A 25,323-nucleotide genomic window follows, 5' to 3' on the forward strand; every position below is an offset into this window, starting at 1 on the left:
AGCTGCAACTACTTTGCCCGCCCCCACTCCTCACCTGAGTCGGTTTCGTCTGTGTTCAGCAGTGTTTGCCAAACTCGGTCCTGCTGAACCCCTGTGGCTCCAGGGTTTTGTTCCAACCAGATTCCTAATCATTAATGCCGGTGAAACTCATCCGGGATAAGTTGGTTTTTCAAACGCAGCCGTGTAGCAGATTAGTCTAGCAGGATGTAATAATCCGAGATGAACGCGCGCCCTCGCGCTGAGTGAAAAGCCAATATATATTGAGTCTACAAAACATGATCAGCAAGTCTTTGATAGGCTGCAACAAAATGATGAAAGAACGGGCGCATTTTTTTCACACAAGCTGGGTGGGTGGGTGTTAGTTAATTAGTTACTCGAAGGATTTCAAGATTTAATATACACAAGCGGTAACACTGTAAAAGTGGCCCAAACCAGAAAAGACGGCTGGCAAAAAGTGGCTGACAAATTAAACGCACGTGCATTGTACTTACTGAAAGCAGCGTTACGGATTTTGCAAATGTTCATTTTTTCCCTCTGCTTAAAAACATTAAAAAATCAGCGTGATTATGCGGCGTATACTACGCCGCAAGTTGGTATGCAGCGTGTAAAACAGTTTGTCGTGGATAATTTGCCTTTTACTTTAAGACAAAGACAATTTCCTGTTAGACTTGCCTTTGCGATGACAATTAATAAGGCACAGGGCCAAACTTTCAAAAACATGGCTAGCGGCTCATACGCTCGCACTGATTATGTCCCTGCCCTTTGTACGCCCCCCCTCGGTACTACCATGGTCAGATGACTTGGTGGATTATATATAGAAAAGCAGCCAAAACCGCAAACAACAATGAAAAGTCTACGTGACTCACACGTGCATATGGACTGTGCAAAGAGGAAAATGACTCAGGTGACGAGTTGGGGGTGGGCACATGAAATGTTACTTTTCTTGGTGATTTATTACATTTCCGATTTTTCAAATGTTAATTTTCTCCCTGTGCTTAAAAATCATTAAAAAAGCGGCCTGATTATGCGGCGTATGGTACGCCGCGGGTTGGCTAGTAAAACATATTGCTGCTGAAAATGCCCAAATCTACAGTTAGGGGAATAAACAAAAAGTTCAAAACATCTGGAAGTGTTGCCAACTTGCCTAGAAAAGGACCCAAGTTTATTTTGCCAACTCTCCCCTTCCCCCATCCAAAAAATCACAGTGAGTAGGATTACAAGAGGGGGAAAAACCTCTTGAGTCCTAAGTTTAAATCCAGGCCAAATCATTGCCAGTATGAAATTTGAATATACTTCCTGTGATTCTTGAGTATTTTCAGAGTACTCCAGTTTTATTTACACATTAAAAAGGTTACTGCCATATGTTATTGGGTGTTATTGTGTTTATGAAAGAATAGTGCAGTATACGGTCTCCTTGTATGCATGAATGTTTAAGATGGCATTGTTTAGGTCAATCAAACCTGATGAAAGAATCCCATCATTTTTGGGAAGGCACGGCGACTCATCCTACACTGTGGCGAAGTGGAGGGTAAAGCTCTCTTGTCAATTTTCTAAACCAACTTTAGTCCTTCTCATATGGAGTACTTTAATTTTCCAGAATTCCCTATTGGGTAATGTATGTGTCTGGTCTTGCTTAGTCCAATTTTAGAAAGAAAGAAGTCAAGACCTAAAGCTAGTCAGAATGCAGGTCCACACTTATATTAATTTGCTACTTTAGGTTCAGAAGGGGAGAGTGAGTGTAGAGGTTTGGAAACATACAATGCAATAGTCTGGAAATAGACTGGACTCCCATTGAAGACTCACTTCTATTTTGTACTTGGTGCTGCCAAAATAAGACTGTGCCTTCTTGCTAATATACACTGGAAAACATGTGAAAGCATGAATTACTGTACCTTTTAAAATATATAATGTGAAAGGAAGCTGAACAGTAATATGGTGTATTTTCTGGGACCATGGAGCTGATAGATCAAATTTCCACAACAAAGAAAAAAAATACAATGAAGGTTGATCAACAGGTTTTAAATCTGAATTTGAAAGGGATGTTTTATGCAACTGCTTTCATAAGTGGTCAAATATTAGTTCCTATGCACCTTCAGCTTTTTCTTTCATCTGCTCCCATTAGGAGTCGCCACAGTGGATCGTCATCTTCCATATCTTCCTGTCTTCTGCATCTTGCTCTATAACACCCACCACCTGCATGTCCTCTCTCACCACATCTATAAAACTCCTCTTAGGCGTTCCTCTTACCTGACAGTTCTATCCTTAACTCCCTTCTCCCAATATACCCAACATCTCTCCTCTGCACATGTCTAAACCAGTGCAATCTGGCCTCTCTTACTTTGTCTCCCAACCATCCAACCTGAGCTGACCCTCTAATGTACTCCTTTCTAATCCTGCCCATCCTTGTCACACCCAATGCAAACCTTAACATCTTTAACTCTGCCACTTCCAGCTCTTTCTCCTGGTTTTAGTCACTTCTGTCTTGTAGACCATCTCTTTCTCTCTTGCTAGTACCTGGGTGTCACAAATCATTCCCGACACTCTTCTCCACCAACTCCACCCTGCCTGCACTGTCTTCACTTCTCTTTTACACTTCCCCATTGCTGTGTACTGTGGATCCCAAGTATTTAATCTCATCCAACTTCACCAACTCTACTCCCTGTATCCTCACCATTCCTCTTACCTCCTTCTCATTCACACACATGTATTATGTCTTTTTCCTACTGACCTTCATTCCTTTCCTCTCTAGAGCACACCTCTACCTCCCAAGGGTCTCCTCGACCGGCTCTCTACTGTCGCTACAGATCACAATGTCATCTGCAAACATTATAGTCCATGGGGACTCCTGTCTATTCTCCACTGTCAACTTGTCCGTCACCATTGCAAATAAGAAAGGGCTTAGATCTGATCCCTGATGTAATCCCACCTCTACCTTGAATGCATTCATCACTTCTACCGCAGACCTCACCACTGTCACACTTACCTTGTACATATCCTGTACCACTTCTCTGCCACTCCTGACTTCCTCATACAGTACCTCTAGGCACTCCTGTCCTTCTCTATACTTCACCATCAACATCCTCAGAGCAAACATTGCATCTGTAGTGCTTTTTCCCGGAATGAAACCATACTGCTGCTCACTAACCATCACTTCCCTTCTTAACCTAGCTTCCACTACTCTTACCCATAACTTCATGCTGTGGCTCATCAATATTATCCGTCTGTAGTAACTATAGCTCTGCATATCCCCCTTATTCTTAAAAATCAGTACCAGTACACTTCTCCACTCCTTAGGCATCCCCCCACTTTCTAAGATTGCATTAAACAATCTGTTTAAAAACTCCACTGCCATCTGCGCCTAAACACCTCCATGTTTCCATGTTATCTGGACCAACAGCCTTTCCATTCTTCATCCTCTTAGCTGTCCTTACTTCCTCCTTGCTAAACCATTTCATTTCCTGATTCACTATCTCCACATCATCCAACCTTCTCTCTCTCTCATTCTTTTTATTCATCAGCCTCTGAGTATTCTTTCCTTCTGCTCAACACACTCGTCTCGCTTGTGAGTACATTTCCATTTTTATCCTTTATCACCCTAACCTGCTGCACATCTTTCCCAGCTCGGTCCCTCTGTTCATCCAATCGGTACAGGTCTTTTTCTCCCTCCTTAGTGTCCAATCTCTCATACAGACACATCATACACCTTTTCTTTAGCTTTTGCCATCTCTCTCTTCACCTTTTGCCTTATTTCCTTGTACTCCTGGCTACTTTCTGCATCACTCTAACTATCCTACTTCTTCTTTGCCAACCTCTTCCTCTGTATACTTTGCACCATTCCACCACCTTGATTCTTTGTACTTTTCCTCTGTCCAGGCACCCTTCTAGCTGTCTCCCTTACCACTTCTGCTGTAGTCAACCAGCTATTTGGTAACTATTCATTGCAACCTAGTGCCTGTCTTACCTCCACCCTGAACTCATCCTCACAGTATTCTTCTTCTGCACCTAAATATGTGAATTACAAGTGTGTCCAGCAGGGAGAAATAACTCCATAGATGGAAAAGGTTGAATTCTCGGGATCACACTGTTCGAAAGGTTGTTTTTACCAGGAGACCCCATGATAACAGTTGACAGACATGAAAACAAAAGTTATCCGAGTTGCTGTAGGTGCTCCAGCCCTCCAGATTTTGTTAAGAGGATGGAGTAGGTTGGAGGGTGGAATTTCAGGAAGACATTAATTCAGAAGTTTCAGGTTTGAACTGGAGAACAGCTGTGGTGCTTCAGTGTGACCTGGGTCATGCAGTTGTGGGTTCTCAAAATGCCAGTTTGGTAACACCTGTAACTTGAAGATAACATTGTTTTGGTACAGTAAACCAAATAATATCTAATTATGAGTGTCTACACAGCTTTCCTGAAAGTTATTGCAACGCAAAGAACTTTTTTTTGATGTTTCTCATGGCAGAATCCAATAAATGTTTCTCACAAAGTTTCATGGCATAAGGGTTAAAAACAAGAGGCAAGAAGTGCATAATAAAAAGGAAAAAAAAAAACATAGTGACAATAGTAATACACAGAAATAAAAATGTTTCTTGCATTTGTAGTTTATTGTAAAAGTTTTTTTTTCCCATAATCAAGTGAATATGGATGCTAAAAGCAGAAAATCAAATATTGAGCTATCATGGAATTTCTAATACAACAGGACAGCATACAATAGGAGATTCATTCTTGTCATTGTGTACCAGGACTACTCACCTTCATATGCCACAGTCGAGAGATAGGCTGCAGAATTTCACCATGGCATGAAATCTGTCAAAAGTTAACCCAGCAACATCAACATATGAAACTATTACCATTGTGGATCAAATCATAGTGGAGAATGGAAGACTGATAGTGTATGAGATAGCAGACACTATAGAAAATATTGATTTGTCAGGTAAATCCATTCTTCATGAACACTTAAGCCAAAGCAAGTTGTTTGTATGTGAGGTGCCCAGAATTGTCAACCCTGTAATGAGCCATTACTGCCTCCAGTTCCCCAGGAAGAATCTCAAGTTAATGAATTTGGATCAGGATAAATGTAAGATATTTTTCATACATGTGAATGAATCTTGCATACATACCTGTGACCCAAAGTCCATACAACATCAGAAACAATGAATACAAACTTATTTTTCTGGAACAATATGATTTACAGTCTAAGCCTGTGCCAGAAAAATGGAAGCAAAATTTTTTTGATGTTTAAGGGGAAGAGTCCATAATGGTGGCATTCCTCCAGATGCCCATATTAATGTGACAGTGTTGCATGAGTTGCTTTGCTGTTTGTGGCAGTGCATCAAGGAAAAGCAGGTAGAAAATTCATCTACCACCCACAACCTCCCTTCTGCTTCACAACAGTGCCCTTTCTTACACTGCACAAGTTCCAAAGGTTAGCCTGTAAAATTATTCATTCAGAGAGGAGCTGCCCCATTCTCCTGCTTCTTGCACCCTATGCTTTTACTTTTACTTGGTAAAGGTATAATCTCAACTTCTGATTGTTTAGTGCTAAGGCCTGATCTATTCACAATTGGTAACTAGCTTATTTGCTTTGCCAAAATCCTCAGTTCCCTACTCTTTAAAAATGCTGGCTCAACCATATGATTCCCAGAAGTGTATAGGTCAGTTGCACAGGGCAGTGACAGCTGTTACGCTCGTGTTTCTGATACCTGTTATCCAACTTGATATGATGCCATTACTCAAATTTGAATCCATGGATGTTTATCATTTTATAACTCTCCCTGATGGTTTTGGACATTTGTTTTGTAGACTGAGATGCACAAAGTATTTTACAAAAGCATTATTTTCATGTTTACTTAAATATATATTTTTTTAAAGTTTGTTTTATAACAGCACAACCTTTTAAGACACTTATTTATAGAATACAGGGCAAATTATGGTCAGTGTGAGGTAATAGAATAAAAAAACAGATTAGTACAAAGGCAAGGCAGAAATTGAACAATATGTGTGACCAGGTAAGATGAACACCTTTCATGGCAAAAAAAGCTGTTCTATAAGGCTGCTTTGGTTTTGGAGCATTGCATGTTTCTTGTAGGTAAACTTTTTTTCTGTAGAACACATAATTGAGCCAGTTTTGATAAATGGATAATGTCTTGATTCCTGAGGGAAAATGCATGTGTTCCTACTGGAACCTTGAACATATAGTGTGAAGAGGTATGGTGAAAAACAGTAATTAGAAAGTGCAAGACAGTATTATACATGACAACAAAAGCACTGTACATAAGATGTACACATACATTAAATGAATGGTTGCAGTACGTGCTTCAAGAAATGATTGATCCTGTACCAAAACATTTTATATAGTAAGTGACCAGTGTGAAGACAGGCACAAAGGGAAATAGCTGTGGTGGAATAACCTAGCGGCTGAAGGTGCTTCAGGACCATTCATTGTGGAGAGGATAATGAACAGTCCATTAACACCAGTGACAATCAAAGAGGTGGTAAGCGGTGCTGGCAGCAAATTCCTTGTTGCAGAACTGCTTTTTTAGAAGCAGACCTGTGCTGAGTCAATCTGTTAGGCACTTCATTGCTATTGTTTTTGTTGAGGATAAATTCCTCCTTAGATGTAAAGCTGTAGGAGCTCCGTAAGAAGATGATAAAATCACAAAATCTTCCTCTAAACAACTCTTTCTGTTTTAGTGGTGAATGGGATAGAAGTTCCCTTAGAGAAACAACTGCATCGCAAGAGACAGAGCAAAGATCAATATGTTATTGGCTGGACACACAGGTAACAAAAAGTCTGAGTGAGGCAAGTGGCTCCCTGCCACCGAGCCCTCAGTAAAATAATTGCTTTGCTGCTGCCTTTTGTATGAGGTGTTTGCTGAAGAGACACATGATAAAGAACTACATTAGACTAACAGTATGGAAAAAGCCAAAAATCTGCTACAATTTGTTGGTGTCCATGCCTTTGGAGAGACTGATGTAAATAGGAAGAAGTGGTTAGCTGAACACACATATTACTGTTTCAAACGGGCTGCTGTGATTACTGGCTCAGACGCTGTATTCTACATACACCATCCCTAAAGGCAATATAAAGATTTCAATTAATAAAAAGTAATCATGTGTCCCAAAATGATACAGTAATTAGTATGCTACCTTATAGCTTCAGGGCCCTGAGTGTGATTTCTGATGTGATCACCATTGGACACTTGGATAATAAGCAAACTGTGCACTGAAGAGTCTTTCTCAGAAATTTTTGATTTGCCCCGAAATGCCCAAGGTGAGGAAATTGATTGATTGATTGCATTAAATTTGCCTAGTACACATGAATATGAGTGTAGGCATGTGTGCAAGAAAGCCTTAGAAAGGACCAGCATTTCCACTAATCCTTTTGGGATAGAGAAGGCTCTGACAACCCACCAAATACATGGTCCTCAATCAGTTTTGGCATGAGAGTTTTGGATTTGAAAGAGTGGAATCAATAGGCCAAGGAAGTGAAAGTTACCGATATAAAAGTTTGTAGAAGCCATTATGAATGAGTTGTGGGTGTCCTGAAAGAGGTCCTGGTAAATCATTAGTTGACTTGGAACGATAGGTTGGATTTTCTTGAAATTTTCTCAACAAGGGTGGGAAAATGTTAACCTCTACCTGGAGATGTTGGTGAGAGCTGTACGGATTTTTTAAAGCTTTTGGTTAAAGAACCCATCAGAGGAGACAGTGTTATAAGAATTGGTTAGTTACATCCATTTCTGAGGACAATGTAGGACAAGGTCAAATCCAAACATTACTATTGAGAGCATTGAATATTGTGTGTGGCAGGGTCTTGGTTAGCCTTTGTCTTCAGTGTTGTTTTGGAAATCAGGGATAGTGCTTTAAGACTAGGAGACTGTGGTGTTGGTTATTTTTTAATACTGTAAATAGGAAGTACTGTGCATCCGGAAAGTATTCACAGTGCATCACTTTTTCCACATTTTGTTATGTTACAGCCTTATTCCAAAATGGATTAAATTCATTTTTTTCCTCAGAATTCTAAAAATAAAAAAATTGAGAAAGCACATGTACATAAGTATTCACAGCCTTTGTCATGAAGCTCAAAATTGAGCTCAGATGCATCCTGTTTCCCCTGATCATTCTTGAGATGTTTCTGCAGCTTAATTGGAGTCCACCTGTGGTAAATTCAGTTGATTGGATATGATTTGGAAAGGCACACACCTGTCTATATAAGGTCCCACAGTTCATGTCAGAGCACAAACAAAGCATGAAGTCAAAGGAGGTCTGTATACCTCCGAGACAGGATTGTCTCAAGGCACAAATCTGGGGAAGGTTACAGAAAAATTTCTGCTGCTTTGAAGGTCCCAATGAGCACAGTGGCCTCCATCATCCATAAGTGGAAGAAGTTCGAAACCACCAGGACTCTTCCTAGAGCTGGCTGGCCATCTAAACTGAGCGATCAGGGGAGAAGGGCCTTAGTCAGGGAGGTGACCAAGAACCCCATGGTCACTCTGTCAGAGCTCCAGAGGTCCTCTGTGGAGAGAGGAGAACCTTCCAGAAGGACAACCATCTCTGCAGCAATCCACCAATTAGGTCTGTATGGTAGAATGGCCAGACGGAAGCCACTCCTTGGTAAAAGGCACATGGCAGCCCGCCTGGAGTTTGCCAAAAGGCACCTGAAGGACTCTCAGACCATGAGAAAGAAAATTCTCTGGTCTGATGAGACAAAGATTGAACTCTTTGGTATGAATGCCACGCGTCACGTTTGGAGGAAACCAGGCACCGCTCATCACCAGGCCAATACCATCCCTACAGTGAAGCATGATGGTGGCAGCATCATGCTGTGGGGATGTTTTTCAGTGGCAGGAACTGGTAGACTAGTCAGAATAAAGGGAAAGATGACTGCAGCAATGTACAGAGACATCCTGGATGAAAATCTGCTCCAGAGCGCTCTTGACCTCAGACTGGGGCAACGGTTAATCTTTCAGCAGGACAACGACCCTAAGCACACAGCCAAGATATCAAAGGAGTGGCTTCAGGACAACTCTGTGAATGTCCTTGAGTGGCCCAGCCAGAGCCCAGACTTGAATCTGATTGAACATCTCTGGAGAGAGATTTTAAAATGGCTGTGCACCGACGCTTCCCATCCAACCTGATGGAGCTTGAGAGGTGCTGCAAAGAGGAATGGGCGAAACTGGCCAAGGATAGGTGTGCCAAGCTTGTGGCATCATATTCAAAAAGACTTGAGGCTGTAATTGCTGCCAAAGGTGTATCGACAAAGTATTGAGCAAAGGCTGTGAATACTTATGTACATGTGATTTATCAGTTTTTTTATTTTGAATACATTTGCAAAAACCTCAAGTAAACTTTTTTCACGTTGTCATTATGCGGTGTTGTGTGTAGAATTCTGAGGAAAAAAAATGAATTTAATCCATTTTGGAATAAGGCTGTAACACAACAAAATGTGGAAAAAGTGATGCGCTGTGAATACTTTCCGGATGCACTGTAGTTGGTGTGTTGTTACTGGAGGATCATGCTCCTCAGAGTCCATAAAGGAAAGAAACAATGCCAGGATACTGCCAATGAGAGTCTGTTTGCTAATTGGGTCTAAAAAGGAGTAATGTGGATTCAGCCCTGGCAGTGGAAAAATGTGGATTAAAATAATCGTGTGATTGACCAGTAAATCAGCACAGTAGTGCATATTTTGTGATTGTTGCATTGAACTTTTGTGGTGGAATGGGAGCTAAATCCTTAAATACATCTTTTTATTGAGGTAACTCCCTGTTATGATACCAGGCTTAACATTATGGGAAGATGTTGTAGCAGAACAATGTCTGCATTGAAAAGAGCAAACTTAGATGGGTTGGGCATCAAGTAAGGATGTGTCTTGCTTGTCTGCTGTAAGGAGAATATCGGGCGTTAACTGTCTTAGGGCATGCTTGAGGAATTGTATCAGCCAAATGACGTAACAATGCCTGGGAATTCTCCAGGAGCAGTTGGAGGTCATTGCTGAAAACAGTGTGATCTGGCCTGTTTAGCACAAATTGTTGCCATCATGACCCTCATTACACCATTTACAGTAGAAAGATCAACTCATCCACAAAATATTTAAAATACATATTTATTAATCTAGAAGGAACTGGTTTATATTTTGGACAATTACATATAATTCAATACATTTTGGCAGTATGGTAAAGTAGTAATTAGGGCTATTATCTCAACAATTCAGCATTCTTGGTTTAAATCCTAGATTTGGTTGTTTTCCATGTTGAATTTTGAATCTCACCATGTTTACATTGGTTCTCTTCCTGATACTCCAGTCTTCCCAATGTCACTAAAGACATGTAGGTTAGTCTGATTGTTAATGGTAAATTGTCCACGTGTAATACCCTTTCCAGGGCTATTACCTGTATTGTGCACAGTGCTGCCTGGGTATCCTTTGGCCCCCTGCAACCCTATATTAGATTAAGCAGATTTGGAAATAATATTATAGATAATATAATAATAGAGAAATATTATTTTAGAATTCACTTTTTTCATTAATTGAATCTACTCTTGTTTGCATCATTTTTCTCCAGGTGATATGGGCTTTTGTTAGTTAGCTGCTGACTGTGAATTAGGCCTGCATGAGTAAAGGTTAGCACAAGTGTGAATGACTGTTTGTATGGATGGGTATCCCTCTGTGGGTACTTCCCACCTTGCACTTGGTGATGCTGGAATTGGCTGTGGCTATCTGTTAGTATACATAATTTTTTGTGCTTGTGCACTTGTGGCTGTGACTGTATTATTTTAAAATTGCATTTCTTATGTCTAATGTTTTATTCTGGTTTATTTACAAAATGTTTAACTAATTCATTTTTTACAACAAAACATTCACTGCTTGTTTCTTTAATTTGCTGTTCTTTGGTTAATATAAGCTGTGCTCTCTCTGGATTTACTTATAAAAATACTGTTTGCTGCCTGTCTAATTTTTCTACATTATTGCTTGCTTACTAACAATAACATAGGTCATATAAAGCCCATTGTTTTGACACAAATGATATAACTTTATTTAGTAGTATATCATCAGCAGAAAGAATGTAACCTTTAATGAATGGTACTCCTATTTAGTATGCAGAGTTTGACTGATACTAAAACTTATAATAGCTAGTATTAGCTATTAGTAGTAGTGTTCCATTTTCACATAATCTTAATTTGTTGTTGTTATATAAATTTAGGGAAAATATATATGACAGAAACCCTTTAATATGAATATAAGACCTAAATAATTAAAATGCATTTATAAAAAATGTCTTTTTGAAATATAAAAACTGACATCTGAAGGCTAGAGAACAGTTGTTTTATGTTGCACTAATTTTAGCACTGTGTTACCCTAGACCCTCTGTACATTATTTTGGTATTTTACAGATCTGTTGTCATACTGCACTTCCATGATCAGCATTTTCATAATTTTGAATGGTTAGGTTATATTGTCATTAGTAACACCGTCTTCTCGACACATTCCTGGAATAAATTCTACCTTTCTGCTCAGCTCTTTGACTTGTTATTTCTTCACAGTTAATTAATTTGTCACATGAAATTGCATTCTAAAGTGAAACATATTTTTTACATTTTAAAAAATAATTCGTACGCTTTTGCCTTTTACAATGAAATTGAAAGGTACTGGACTCTCATTAAAAAAGCCTTAAAGCTTACCAAATAAGTCAATATTTCAAGCCAAAAATGTTACTTAGTATTGATCTGCGCTTTGAGATTGCCTACACATTTCAAAACAGAAGGAAAAAAAGCATAAAATAAAACACTGTTGTGACATGAAGTAATTTTAAATGAGACTCTACCACTTATCTTCGGCATTGCTTAGGATTAGAGGTGTGGATTCACCCCAGAAAGTCATTGCCAAGTGCCATTATTGACATTGAGTGTTGATGCCCAGATGTGAATTGCTGTTTCTACTCTGTAGACAAATATGCATTAATAACTGAAAAAGGTACACAATTTCTTGTGTTCTTTCACTGTATGGAAGCTTATTTCATTATTTTGCAATGACATTCCCTGCTGTTACTGGATAGATAATATATGTGTGTGCTTCAATGAGAGACCGAATATTGTAATGACCTGGAATGTGGGAGACAAAGTAAAGTAATTATACTTACTATTGTTGTGGTGGCCCTAAAAAGGACTTGCTTGTTACTTCAGTGGCCGCTTTCACCACACAGCGACACATACTCGGCTGCCTCATCCTTGCTCATGCATACCATTCAGTTCTGCCTCACTCTACTCACACAGGATCAGAAGCATCCCATATACCACTGTTTTCTATGGGTCGTCGCCAGTGGCTACACTTTGGGGCTGATGCACTCTATCTAACAGCCAGGCGATGCATTCAGAGCACTTTCTAAGTGCTGTGTCTGCACAACTCAATCTCCTGCTGCTGCTGCTGCCGCCGCCGCCATTGCTGAGAGTGCATCTCTTTTAATGCCAGCTCCTCCAGGTAGTGCGTAACTGTCATTCTGACTTCACAGTGTGAGGGTTAGCATGAAATTAATACATTCTCCCTTTGTATTTACAGACTGATTGGTAATGTCAGTTAGTTTACTCACTCAAACACATTGTCCTAAGTTCTTTTATTACCATATCCTAGGGCTGGGTGGTATGACCAAAATTCTATATCACGGTATTTTTCAAAATTATACCAGTTTCACGGTATTCAACGGTATTTTTTTCCCCATGCATGAGTGGATGTTAACCACACTTTCCACTGCAATTACTGCAGTAGACTGGCTAAGAATAACCTTTTCCACTGTCATAAGTATTGTACAAAAAAAATTTCAATGTGCACACAGGTATTAATACAGGTTTGCATGGCCTCATAAAGTGATAGTTTTCAAGGGGGTGGCACTAATGAAGAGAATGAATCACATTGCATGACAGTTACAGTCAAAATATAGAACCATTTTGTTAAAAAAAATTTTGCAAACAACTTAAACTATACTTTTGACAACATATTTTCAACCATCCAAAGAGGCATTTAGACTTAGTAAAATATCCAGAGGTGCTTGTCAAAAGTTTTATTGCACTGAAAATGTCTTAGAAAAGGAATAAATAGTAAATATTTTTTGTAAACCAACTACACTTTCTGTTAATGTTAACAATCTCTGTCCGTTGACATGTTAGCTATATGGATTGTGATGGCGTTGGTTATCTTGATCCACCACTTGCTTTTTTTGTTGTAGGCAGTCCTCTAGCAAATGTGTCTACAAGTAATGTTTGACTTGAGTGTCCTCTAGCTTTTTCAGAATGTGTTCCAGACATTCATGATACTCCAAAGCATGTTTGCGGCTAAGGTGGTGCAGCAAATTGCTCATGTTGCCGCCTCTGGCGACAACTTTAGCTCAACAGCATTTGCAGTAAATAGTTGTTTGGTCCACATCCAACCTTTTAAAAACAAAATCTCCAGACAACAGATGCGGCTCCTTTTTTCGGCAAACGTTCTTCTGTGTCATCATGTTTATCATCTGCTACAGCTTCAGTTTCGGAATGTTCTCTGTCCATTTTCACCACTCAATACCTTCACTAACGCATGTACTCCATTGCATGCGTGTTTAGTGGTGTAGCAGTGAAAAAAGTCCCCCCTTAAACGGTTTCCCGCGGCGCCACGTTCCGAATGTTGTTTAGGCTATTTAAACCGGTATTGCGGTATAAGAAAAATCCATATCACAACAAAAATAAAAAACAGTTTTCGGTATGAACCGGTATACCTTCCAGCACTACCATATCCTCAGAAAAAAATTACTCTTTGTGCATTAAAAAAAGTTGATAATTGGTCTGTGGTGCTTCTATCTGCTCTATCTCACACTCTGCCATTTTTTTTATACTGTATCTTTCTAGTAGTGAACACCGTACAGAAACTGGACATGTAGGTGGCTTGGCTTTTAATAAAAAAATCTGAGGATTTTATTAAATATACAATGCACTGAAGTCTGTTCACTTCAGATTATTGTTATTTGTACAAACTCGTGTGCCTTTTTTACCATAGTGCAACTTGGAGTGAAAAAAAGCATGAACAGACAAGCAAACAGGGGATAAATTCTTACTCAAGAAAAACAGTTCCAAGAATCTGATAAAGTAATTATTTCAAGTTTCCTTTCAATTTCCTTCATTTCCATTTTACAAGGATGCCTCAAACACAGAAGGCATGTTTTCTTAAATTAAAACCTTTGCTGTTTAAAAGTGAATGTATTTGGTAAGTTTTAAAGCTTTTTCATTTTCCTATGGACCTCTGTACCCTTCAGCCCTACTGTAAGCTGCAATACAAGGTATTTTAAAAATAAAAAACACTATACTTTAGAGCACACTTGTATGTGGCAAATTAATATATGCAATTATTAAGAATAAATGATTTTGACTCGAAAAATACTGAATTTATCCTTTAATCTTCCATCCCAGCAAGCAAAGTCTATTTGGTTTTTTTCACTTGTGACAATCACATCTTTTCAATGTTGGTTATGCTTATTTACCTGCCTCAGCCAACATGTGCATCTTATTTGGCTGCTATCTTGGCACACAGTCTATAACATTGAGCTGTAATGAAAAAATATTCAAGTCACCTGTATTACCGGTACATTTTCTTAAACTCTAAAGTGGGAAAACAGAGGCTAATTGAAGTTCAGTCCCATCCTTCAAGCACCAAGTCGTGTCCTGTATACCCCATCTCTTTGCATGTAATGATGGATGAAATAGCAAAAAAAAATATTCTATGCTTTCTGACACTTCATGGTGACTCTGATTTAACTCATCAATATTCATGAGTGTGCAGAGCGTCCAATGAAAACCAGAATGTCAAATGAAATGCCATTAAAGGCAGTTTTAGAATCAATTGAATTTGAACTATTGCCCAGATCAAGTGATGACGTGATGATGATGTGAGTGGTGCGAGAATAGCTGCATGAAAAAGGCAAAATAATTAGGACAAGGACACCCTAAGCACTGTTCATAATGTGGTAACTGTCAATGCTCGTGTCAGGGAAAATGTGGAAGTCACTAAGTCTTGCACTGTGGTAGCCTGCAGTAACAAAAAGGGTGTGTCATTCCTGCAGGTTAGGCACTGGCATTCGACCCTCTTATGTGCAAGAAACAGAAAAAAAATAAAAGAAAAATGTGCAAAGAAACACACTTAACCCAATTGTAATATTGGGCTGAGTGTTGGTGACTATCTCAATACATATCACACAAAGTACATGTACTGAATCTGCATCAGTGAAGTAGTGGGTACTAGACATATATTTTCTACTGTATTTATGTTGATGTTTTGATATTTATGTAGTAACATTTTTTTCTTTTTGAAAAAATTCAACGCTTTTAACTTATTTTTCCTGGGGTAAGAATAATGCCAACTAGGTTAATAAATAATTATGTGGTTGTGGAAATATTTATACAACTGGTCAGCAAATATTTTTTTTTTGATCCAGTCAAAAATTGTATTTGTTCTTTATAGATTTGAGGGTGCTGAATCCAAATTTGGCAACATAACTGCTCTACCACATCCAGTTTTAAAGAGGTGAAGGTTTAAAATAAAAAATATTAATCATGTAAAGTACAAATGCACATGTGCCACTAGAAAATTGCAACCTACATTTGAAGATATTAAAATCCATTTTGCTGAAATTTCATTGCAGCAACTCAAAACCGTACTCAGTAGTTTGTATGGCTTCCAGATGCATGCCTGACAACATCCTGGAGGATCTCCTCCCAGATCTGGACCAGGGCATCACTGAGCTCCTGGACAGTCTGAGGTGCAACCTGGTGGCATCAGATGGACCGAAACATAATGTCCCAGAGGTGTTCTATTGGATTTAGGTTAGGCAAGCGTGGGGTCCAGTCAATGGAATCAATTCCTTCATCCTTCAGGAACTGCCTGCATACTCTTGCCACATGTGGCCGGGCATTGTCATGCACCAGGAGGAACCCAGGACCCACTGCACCAGCGTAGGGTCTGACAGTGGATCCAAGGATTTCATCATGATACCTAATGGCAGTCAAGGTGCCGTTGTCTAGCCTGTAGAGGTGTGTTCATCCCTCCATGGATATGCCTGCCCAGACCATCACTGACTGACCCACCACCAAACTGTTCATGCTTCTATGGCCCTGTCCAGCTCTCCTAGAGTAACTACTTCTCTCCTGTAATCTCCTTCATGCACTTGAGACTGTGCTGTGAGACACAGCAAACCTTCTGGCAATAGCACATATTCATGTGCCATCCTGGAGAAGTTGGAGTACCTGTGCAACCTCTGTAGGGTCCAGGTATCACCTCATGCTACCAGTAGTGACACTGACCATAGCCAAATGCAAAACTAGTGAAAAAACAGTCAGAAAAGATGAGAAGGGAAAAATGTCTGTGGCCTCCACCTGTTAAACCATTCCTGTTTTGGGGGCCGTCTTATTGTTGTAACTCTAATGCACCTGTTGTTAATTTCATTAACACCAAAGCAGCTGAAACTGATTAATAACCCCCTCTGCTACTTAACTGACCAGATCAATATCCCAGAAGTTTCATTGACTTGATGCTATACTCTGATTCATAAGTGTTCCTTTAATTTTTTTGAGCAGTATATATTTAAACTTTAATTTTTAGCTAATTGACAACACTCATTCACAAACAAATTTCAAGGTAAATAATTTTTGACATGTTAAAACAATGTATTTATAATTCAGCCTTTCTGACTTCCAATAAGGGTGTGTTTAAAGAGTTAAGTACATCTTGTGTTAAACAGTGTGCTGTAATTTTTGGTGGGTACTGACTTTTATTACTTAAATATTTATTATAACATTTGAGGTGTAGCTTCTATTGACATTTTGTTCATATGCGTGTTTTTGGGTTTTTTTTTTTAAACCTCGAAGCCTTATGTGACACATTTATACTTAATCGGATACTTTTTCTGTCTAGTATGTGGAGTTTTTTCTTCCCTCCTTTCATCTGAATAACAACCAACATTTGTTTTACTGTATGTCTCTGAAAATAAATATTACAGAAATAACAGTTTGCAATGGTTAAAGGTTTTTTCTGGACTCTTTCTTAGATAACAATTGCAATGCAAAGCAAGGCAATAAATGACTATTTAACCTTGTGCCCATTACACAAACAGTTTCAATAGAATATTAGAAAAGTGTGTAGATCTGAGAAACAGACTCACATGAAGTGTATGTTTTTGTTATATGATGATGATAATAATAATAATAATAATAGCAGCTCACTATTCAAAGCGCTAAATACAGGAAGGTTGTGGGATTTGAACTTGTTACTTTGCTATTACTAAACTGTGGCTTATCCAGTGTGCTATCTGCACAGATCCGTGACATAGCAGCGTTGACACTATGACAACAAGTTGAAAATGAAACGCGCAGGGACAATGAAGAAAAATCATAAGCTTCAGGGATTCTACTGTTAAATTGCAAATTCCTCTTTTTATGTATTTATGAAGGTAAGCAACATTTTTGTCATGAAACACATTAGATGTTGTTGGCACATTGAGTCATTATAATATCAGTATAATTTATGCAAAATGTAAGGCTTATTTTTGAGAGTTAGAGCAGACTATTTTCAAAATTTTATTTTCATAACTTTCATTACAGCAAGCTTTCCTTCTAAGTCCTCAAAATACAAACTGTCTGTCTATGGTCTTGATTGAAAAATGAACTAACAATCTGCTATATCTCTCTTGTGACACAGTTCCAAGAAAAACAAAAAACTGAAAACCGTAATAAAAAAAAGCTTTTTTGAAATTATAAGCTGCAATTTAGCTATGCGGAATTATATTATACAAGATAGTTTCTTACACTCACATATATAAAGTCTTGCCATGTTTGCCAGTGAATTTGACAAGTGTTCCTGCAGTGGCACAGGCAAAAGTCAGAACATAAAAATGTGAAATATCTGCCAAGTTTTTGATCAGGTTTATTGTCAGATATAACTTTATAACTTTTAAAATAGTAGATTTTCATGTTACCTCCGACAAATAAGCAGCTGTCATAACTAACATCCCCTTAATCAGAAATCAGGCTAAAGTTGACAACAAAGGAGAGAGCAGCAAAAACACCGGTTAACAGCACTACGCCAAAGAATTTCATCTGGATTTTTAGCAAAATTGATTCAATTAGATATATAGATAGATAGATAGATACTTTATTAATCCCAAGGGGAAATTCACATATATTCCAGCAGCAGCATACTGATAAAGAAACAATATTAAATTAAAGAGTGATAAAAATGCAGGTAAAACATACAATAACTTTGTATAATGTTAATGTTTACACCCCCCTACCCGTGGTGGAATTGAAGAGTCGCATAGTGAGGGGGAGGAACGATCTCTTCAGTCTGTCAGTGGAGCAGGACAGTGAGAGCAGTCTGTCGCTGAAGCTGCTCCTCTGTCTGGAGATGACACTGTTTAGTGGATGCAGTGGATTCTCCGTGATTGACAGGAGCCTGCTGAGCGCCCGTCGCTCTGCCACAGATGTCAAACTGTCTAGCTCCATGCCTACAATAGAGCCTGCCTTCCTCACCAGTTTGTCCAGGCATGAGGCGTCCTTCTTCTTTATGCTGCCTCCCCAGCACACCACTGCGTAGAAGATGGCACTCGCCACAACCGTCTGATAGAACATCTGCAGCATCTTATTGCAGATGTTGAAGGACGCCAGCCTTCTAAGGAAGTATAGTCGGCTCTGTCCTCTCTTGCACAGAGCATCAGTATTGGCAGTCCAGTCCAATTTATCATCCAGTTGCACTCCCAGGTATTTATAGGTCTGCACACAGTCACCTCTTATGATCACGGGGTCCAGGAGGGGCCTGGGTCTCCTAAAATCCACCACCAGCTCCTTGGTTTTGCTGGTGTTCAGGTGTCAGGTGTAGGTGGTTTGAGTCGCACCATTTAACAAAGTCCTTGATTAGGTTCCTATACTCCTCTTCCTGCCCACTCCTGATGCAGCCCACGATAGCAGTGTTGTCAGCGAACATTTGTACGTGGCAGGACTCAGAGTTGTATTGGAAGTCCGATGTATATAGGCTCAACAGGACCGGAGAAAGTACAGTCCCCTGCGGCGCTGCTATGTTGCTGACCACAATGTCAGACCTGCAGTTCCCGAGACGCACATGAGCTCTGTCTGTAAGATAGTCCACGATCCATGCCTCCAGGTATGAATCTACTCCCATCTCTGTCATATCTTAATCACTATTTATAAGCATAGTTACCAGGTAAAGCGCTGGTAGTGGTAGTTTAATGTTGTTTTTTTTTTACCTGTGGTCATAGGAAGAATTAAACTACACTGTATCCCTTGGGAGATATGTAAGTTAGAAATTTCAAAATTGAATTTCAGTGTGATGTTCAGAAAAGAGGCACCCCAGCTGCCTTACCTAAATAATGGGCCTGTGTGTCACAAGCAGATGGCCTGCTAGTAGTTTTGGACCGACCAGGACAGAGGGAGTAATAAGAGAGGCAGATGTTAAAAAAAAAAATTAAAAAAAAAAGATAATTTTATTATTCCACAATAGAGGAGAAAGAAAAAAAAACATTTACTGATGTAAATCGTTGCAACAAAAAAAATATATAATTCTGTGACTAAACAAATCTAATTATGAAAATGCAAAGAAGAAAAATAAAATATGTTAAACACAGAGGCTCCTACCATGATATATATGCAGTCACTTTTAGTTCATGTAAGGCCATCAGCAGCCTTAAAATAAAACAATTGGGACTCTGTTTCAGTCCCTATCATAAATGCAACTCCTCCAAAAAAAAAATCTTAAGAGCTGTTAACATCAACCAACAGCTCTTCCACCAGGCACCTCTTAGCCTGGCGTACCTTGCACAACCTAACCATTCTTCTGGATCTCTCTAAACGATCGTTTCCCATTTAGTGGCCACAACTGTACTTATAAAGGCTTCTCAATTCCCATGGTCAGCTCGCCTAAACCTAGGGAGATACTATTTCGGGCCTGCCAGGGAAATCATACACTTTGAGCAGAAATCTAAGTATCTGACAACACAATACAGTACACATAATAAAACACCAAATAACAAAACAACAAAAACATTTATACCTAACCTCGAGGTTACTAAGATACAAAAACCTTGTTAAGTATTTTTTTTTCCCATTGTATACTCTCTGGCATATTGCTCATTGCACTTCATACCTAAAGCTTATTGAGAATCTTGCTGTCCAGTATCTGTCTATACTGTGTTAATGTTCCGGTGAGGTTATACTGTCACACTGTGGAGGACTGTAAGAGGATGAAAATGCTTTTTTTGATAGTTGAGCACCTTCATGTATTTAAATATCTTAGAAGACAAGACTGCTCAGTTGTGATTGAATAAATTGCCCTGAATGTTGAAATGAAATAGATTCCTCACAGAAAGCCATGAATGGTGGATGTTGAGCATTTGAACAAATTTAATTTAAGCAAGTATTTTTTCATTTGATTGGGTACAGTACATTAGTGTATCACTTGTAATTGTGACATATTTCAGATGTTTTCACTTCTGGTTTTTATTCCCTTGTAGCAGGTGCACTTCTTTTCTATAAACTGTGTTTCATTTATTTGGCTTTTGTGTTAGAAGCCATTTTTTTCCAAATCGGATCTACTTAATTTTAACTTTGATTACTTCTGTTCCTGTGGACATGCTTGCCATTCATTTTCAGAAATCCTGCAGCTTAAATGGAATACTCTATCCAAATCATATATTTTTTATACAATATGTTATACACCTCATGTAGTTTTGTAGTAATGTCCCAATGAAGCGCTCAGTCACATTTGAGCATGTTCATTTTCGTTCTGTTTTATGGAAGTGGGCAGTTTAACAATATGTTAGTAAAAATACATGTGTTTGGGATGTTGGGAGCATACAACTGGATTACATTACATTTTTGTCCTCAATGTTTTTAAAATTATTTACTGTTGCCTTGGTTACCATAGATACCTACTATGTGAGAAACTTTTCATAAGTCTGATCTGCATGAAACACATGAGATTATAAAAAAAATTTCTTGGCTGTCGTTACAAACTACATGCAGTAAGAAACATACAAAAATATATATTTTGGGTGGATTATTTCTTTATGCTTGTGAGGACTTAAAGTGTTGTAAGTTGGGCATACTGAAAGTTTCATGCTCTGTTTGTCCATTGCCTGCATTTTTAAAATAAGTCTGATTTCATCTACTGACTTTCCAAAACAAATCCATAATGCTCTTTATTTATTTATTGCACTAAATGTACTTTATTAAAATATTAGGAGGGATGTCTAAACACATTTTCGGAAAGCATTACTGCCAACTGCTTAACTTTCTTCACTACATTATTCTAATGTAGACATCACCCTTAAATTTGAAATGCCCACCTGCTTTAACTCTGACTAAAACCTCTATGCCACCCAGAAAAAAGAGAACGCAAAGGTCCCAAAGGAATAGCAAGAAACACTGCATATAATAATCTTTTAGGTATGCAGGTCACTGATGATTTTTTAAGTAACTTGCAAGCCCATAATACTGTGTGATCAACGGCTCAGCAAGCAATGACAGCAGCCCTTCTTGTGTACAGTAATCCCTCCTCCATCGCGGGGGTTGCGTTCCAGAGCCACCCGCGAAATAAGAAAATCCGCGAAGTAGAAACCATATGTTTATATGGTTATTTTTATATTGTCATGCTTGGGTCACAGATTTGCGCAGAAACACAGGAGGTTGTAGAGAGACAGGAACGTTATTCAAACACTGCAAACAAACATTTGTCTCTTTTTCAAAAGTTTAAACCGTGCTCCATGACAAGACAGAGATGACAGTTCCGTCTCACAATTAAAAGAATGCAAACATATCTTCCTCTTCAAAGGAGTGTGCGTCATAAAGACAGAGAAAGCAAACAAATCAATAAGGCTGTTTGGCTTTTAAGTATGCGAAGCACCGCGGCACAAAGCTGTTGAAGGCGGCAGCTCACACCCCCTCCGTCAGGAGCAGGGAGAGAGAGAGAGACAGAGAAAAACAAACGTGCCCTTCGAGCTTTTAAGTATGCGAAGCACCGTGCAGCATGTCGCTTCACTAAGCAGCTGCACAGAAGGTAGCAACGTGAAGATAATCTTTCAGCATTTTTAGACAAGTGTCCGTATCGTCTAGGTGTGCGAACAGCCCCCCTGCTCACACCCCCTACGTCAGGATCAGAGAAAGCGCAAGAGAGAGAAAGAGAAAAGTAAGTTGGGTAGCTTCTCAGCCATCTGCCAATAGCGTCCCTTGTATGAAATCAACTGGGCAAACCAACTGAGGAAGCATGTACCAGAAATTAAAAGACCCATTGTCCTCAGAAATCCGCGAACCAGCAAAAAATCCGCGATATATATTTAAATATGCTTACATATAAAATCCGCGATAGAGTGAAGCCGCGAAAGGCGAAGCGCGATATAGCGAGGGATCACTGTATTGCAAATGAAAAATTATAGGCAATATCAATGGATATGGAGTGATTTTTTTTCTTTAGTTAACCTCATTCTTTTTATGTACTAACTCAAAATTTATTGTGTTTTTATTATTATTTATTATTCAACATATTTTTATTAAGGAACATTGTTCACTTTTTCTTTCCCTTTACTTCTGTTATTAGAGTCACTGTCTGAAATTTGTAGAATCTGGCAAATAAGAAGTCAAGAAAAATGACACTTTTATCTACTAATTTAAAAGATTACAATATGCAATCTTTCGAGGCAATCTTTACATCTTGCCTGAAGAAGGAGCTTGCGAGTGCAAGAAAAAGTTGCCTCGAAAGCTTGCATACTGTAATCTTTGTAGTTAGCCAATAAAAGGTGTCATTTTTCTTGACTTCTCATTACATCCTTCATGGCTAACACGGTACAACACCCTAGTACTATAGAATCTGGCAAAAAATGTTAGGGGAGGTATGTTTTCTGTAAATTATAACTTGGCTTTTATCTTATAAAATTGTAGAAGCCTAAGGCACAACACTAAAAGAAATCCATCATTATGTTCTGAAAAGGCGAATTGCATTCTTTTACAAGAAATGATTCTGATACAGAAGGTGAAAAGGCTCAGTCTAACCAGTGGGATTATGAAATTTGGCTGGTTACTACAGTTCTGCAATTTTCCTGGTAATTTACAAATAAATTGTGATGAAAATAGTAGTTGGTTGATGTGTATTTTGGCAGTACATAATACTTTACAGTTACTGGTAAATAGATATGGATGTAATGACTTTAATATTTAAATTTAAAAATTAATCACTGTAGGTACATCAAAGACCTAAAGTTAGATATGCCACTGGCTATGTAAAAACAGTAGTGGATTTTCATGTATATAATAATTAGTTGAACCACTGCCTGTCTAAATTGCAAAAATTATCATTGTAATGATGAATTAAAAAAATGTACTACTTGGGGTCAGTTAAACCATTAATATAAAATAAACTCCAGTATTAGACGTAATACTTAATTTAACCCTGATGTTTCTCCAAAGCCTAGATTTGATTTTGCTTTGTAGAAATATTGCAGAATATTGTATTATATCACCTGCTCCGCTGATGCATCCTTGTAAAATTAATTTAGTATGTAAACCCTGTGGACATTATTACCACCATGCAAGGGGCTACTGGAAACTTTCATTTTAAGCTCAGTTGTTTTATACTAAATTAAAAGACGTTACTTTGTTACGTTACATATTTAACCAGGTAAATGGAACTTTTGACAAATACAAAAGTTGAGAATTTTCTATTTTTGACAGAAAATCATTAAATCTGGTAACTTACCAGAAATGTAAAGGGAAAATGGATAGGAAAAGACGAAAATCATTTTGTAAATTATAAACCATAGGTTTTCAAAAATGTAACCACCTACTTGAGTTAGCTAAACAAGTATTTGCCTTTTACAATAAATTCTGTCTACTCCAACCACTATTTAAAAAAAAACAAAAAAAAAAACTTTAAACACTATAAAAGTTGTTCTGCCCAAATTCATACAAACCTTTTTGTACAGACTTTTTGATGAGAATATCACACATGGGGATGTTAAATTGGCGTGTACTTATGTTTTGTGGTGTTGCCTTCATAAATGGTTACAAATACAAATTTCACACCCAGACAGTTTCTCAAAGGAACATGTTAATTTTGTATTCTGAAAACCAGATAAACATTTCATAAATGTTTGGATTGTTGAGGTATTTTTATTCACATATGTAAATATTTGTATTACTTTGTTTAATTTTCCTAAATGTGTATCAATCTTTTTCATCATATTTTATGTTTCCTTTCTATTGCTAAATTTCTGTAAGCCATAACCTTGTATATTATGTGAAAGGTTTAAAAAATGTGCGCTCACGTGAGAAGCAAGCACAAGGAATTTTTTTTTTTTGGTACATCGATTATTTTTTGTTGCAGTATTGTAATACCCACCTGTAGATTTCATCACATTTAGTAATATTGATTTATTTTACTTAGTTGATGGCATGTGAGATACACACTTTACAAGCCCAATGACTGCAGGCCATTTTTATTTTTACAGATGAACTCTTATTCCGCAAAAATAGAAATAACTGTCTTATTTAATGTAAATGTCAAGAGTATTCCTTGGGGTTGGGTGAGCCTTACAGATGTCCCAACTCCAAACTTTAGTACCTGATCATTACTTCCATAATGTAAAAAGCATTTTTTTAAATGGAATCATCAATAATGGCATGAGACTAATACAAATGTAAGTGTAAAAACATGCACGTGGACTAGGCACCTACTGATTGCGAAGTGAACCTTACAGTTTTTAAACATATACTGTATCTTAATTTATATACAATGTCATATTGTAAATCTGATGCGTTACCATATTTTAGTAGTAGACTTAAAGCTATTCATACCACATTTTTCTCATCGTAATTAATCATTGCAGGGCGTTGGAGAGACTACATTTTCTTGTTACCTAGTCAACGGTCGTGTGACTGGTCATTGTTGGGAGAGGGTCTTTCAGACGTGCAGCCTGCATATTTGTTGTATGTTTGTCTGTCGCCCCAACTCCCAACAACTGTTTGTGAAAAGTTTTTTTTTTTTGTTACTTTAATCTGAGTTATGGCAAATTAGAAGCAGTTAAATATTTGATGTTTTGTAATGAGTGATGTGTTTGGCCGTGGGGCGTTCAAGTAACATGGTGCTTATTTAGTGTGCAATTTTCAGTTGCCCTTCAATATTATTGCCGGGTACGAAGTAGAATAGTGGTATGGTGCAAACGTTACTCAAAAATGTAAATAATTTGCAAAAGTAGAACATACTACTAAATCTGAACATATGTAAACTCCGTGCACATTATATCCAAATGCAGG

General features: G+C 38.2%; 1 protein-coding gene across 13 annotated transcripts in view; it reads left to right on the top strand.

Annotated features, from left to right (window-relative positions):
- Positions 1–25,323, top strand: part of LOC114660794 (zinc finger protein 501-like) — a 95,835-nt gene that overhangs the window by 43,098 nt on the left and 27,414 nt on the right. Inside the window, exon 2 of one of the 13 annotated variants that reach the window (XM_028813697.2) lies at positions 6,691–6,778. The exons of the other annotated variants lie outside the window; for them this stretch is intronic. Coding sequence (XP_028669530.1) covers positions 6,757–6,778 — 22 coding nt within the window. The 5' untranslated portion in view covers positions 6,691–6,756. The remainder of the gene's footprint in view (positions 1–6,690; positions 6,779–25,323) is intronic. 13 annotated transcript variants of the gene reach the window in all.

Source organism: Erpetoichthys calabaricus, chromosome 11 (assembly GCF_900747795.2).
Source record: "Erpetoichthys calabaricus chromosome 11, fErpCal1.3, whole genome shotgun sequence".
Taxonomy (NCBI): Eukaryota; Metazoa; Chordata; class Cladistia; order Polypteriformes; family Polypteridae; genus Erpetoichthys; species Erpetoichthys calabaricus.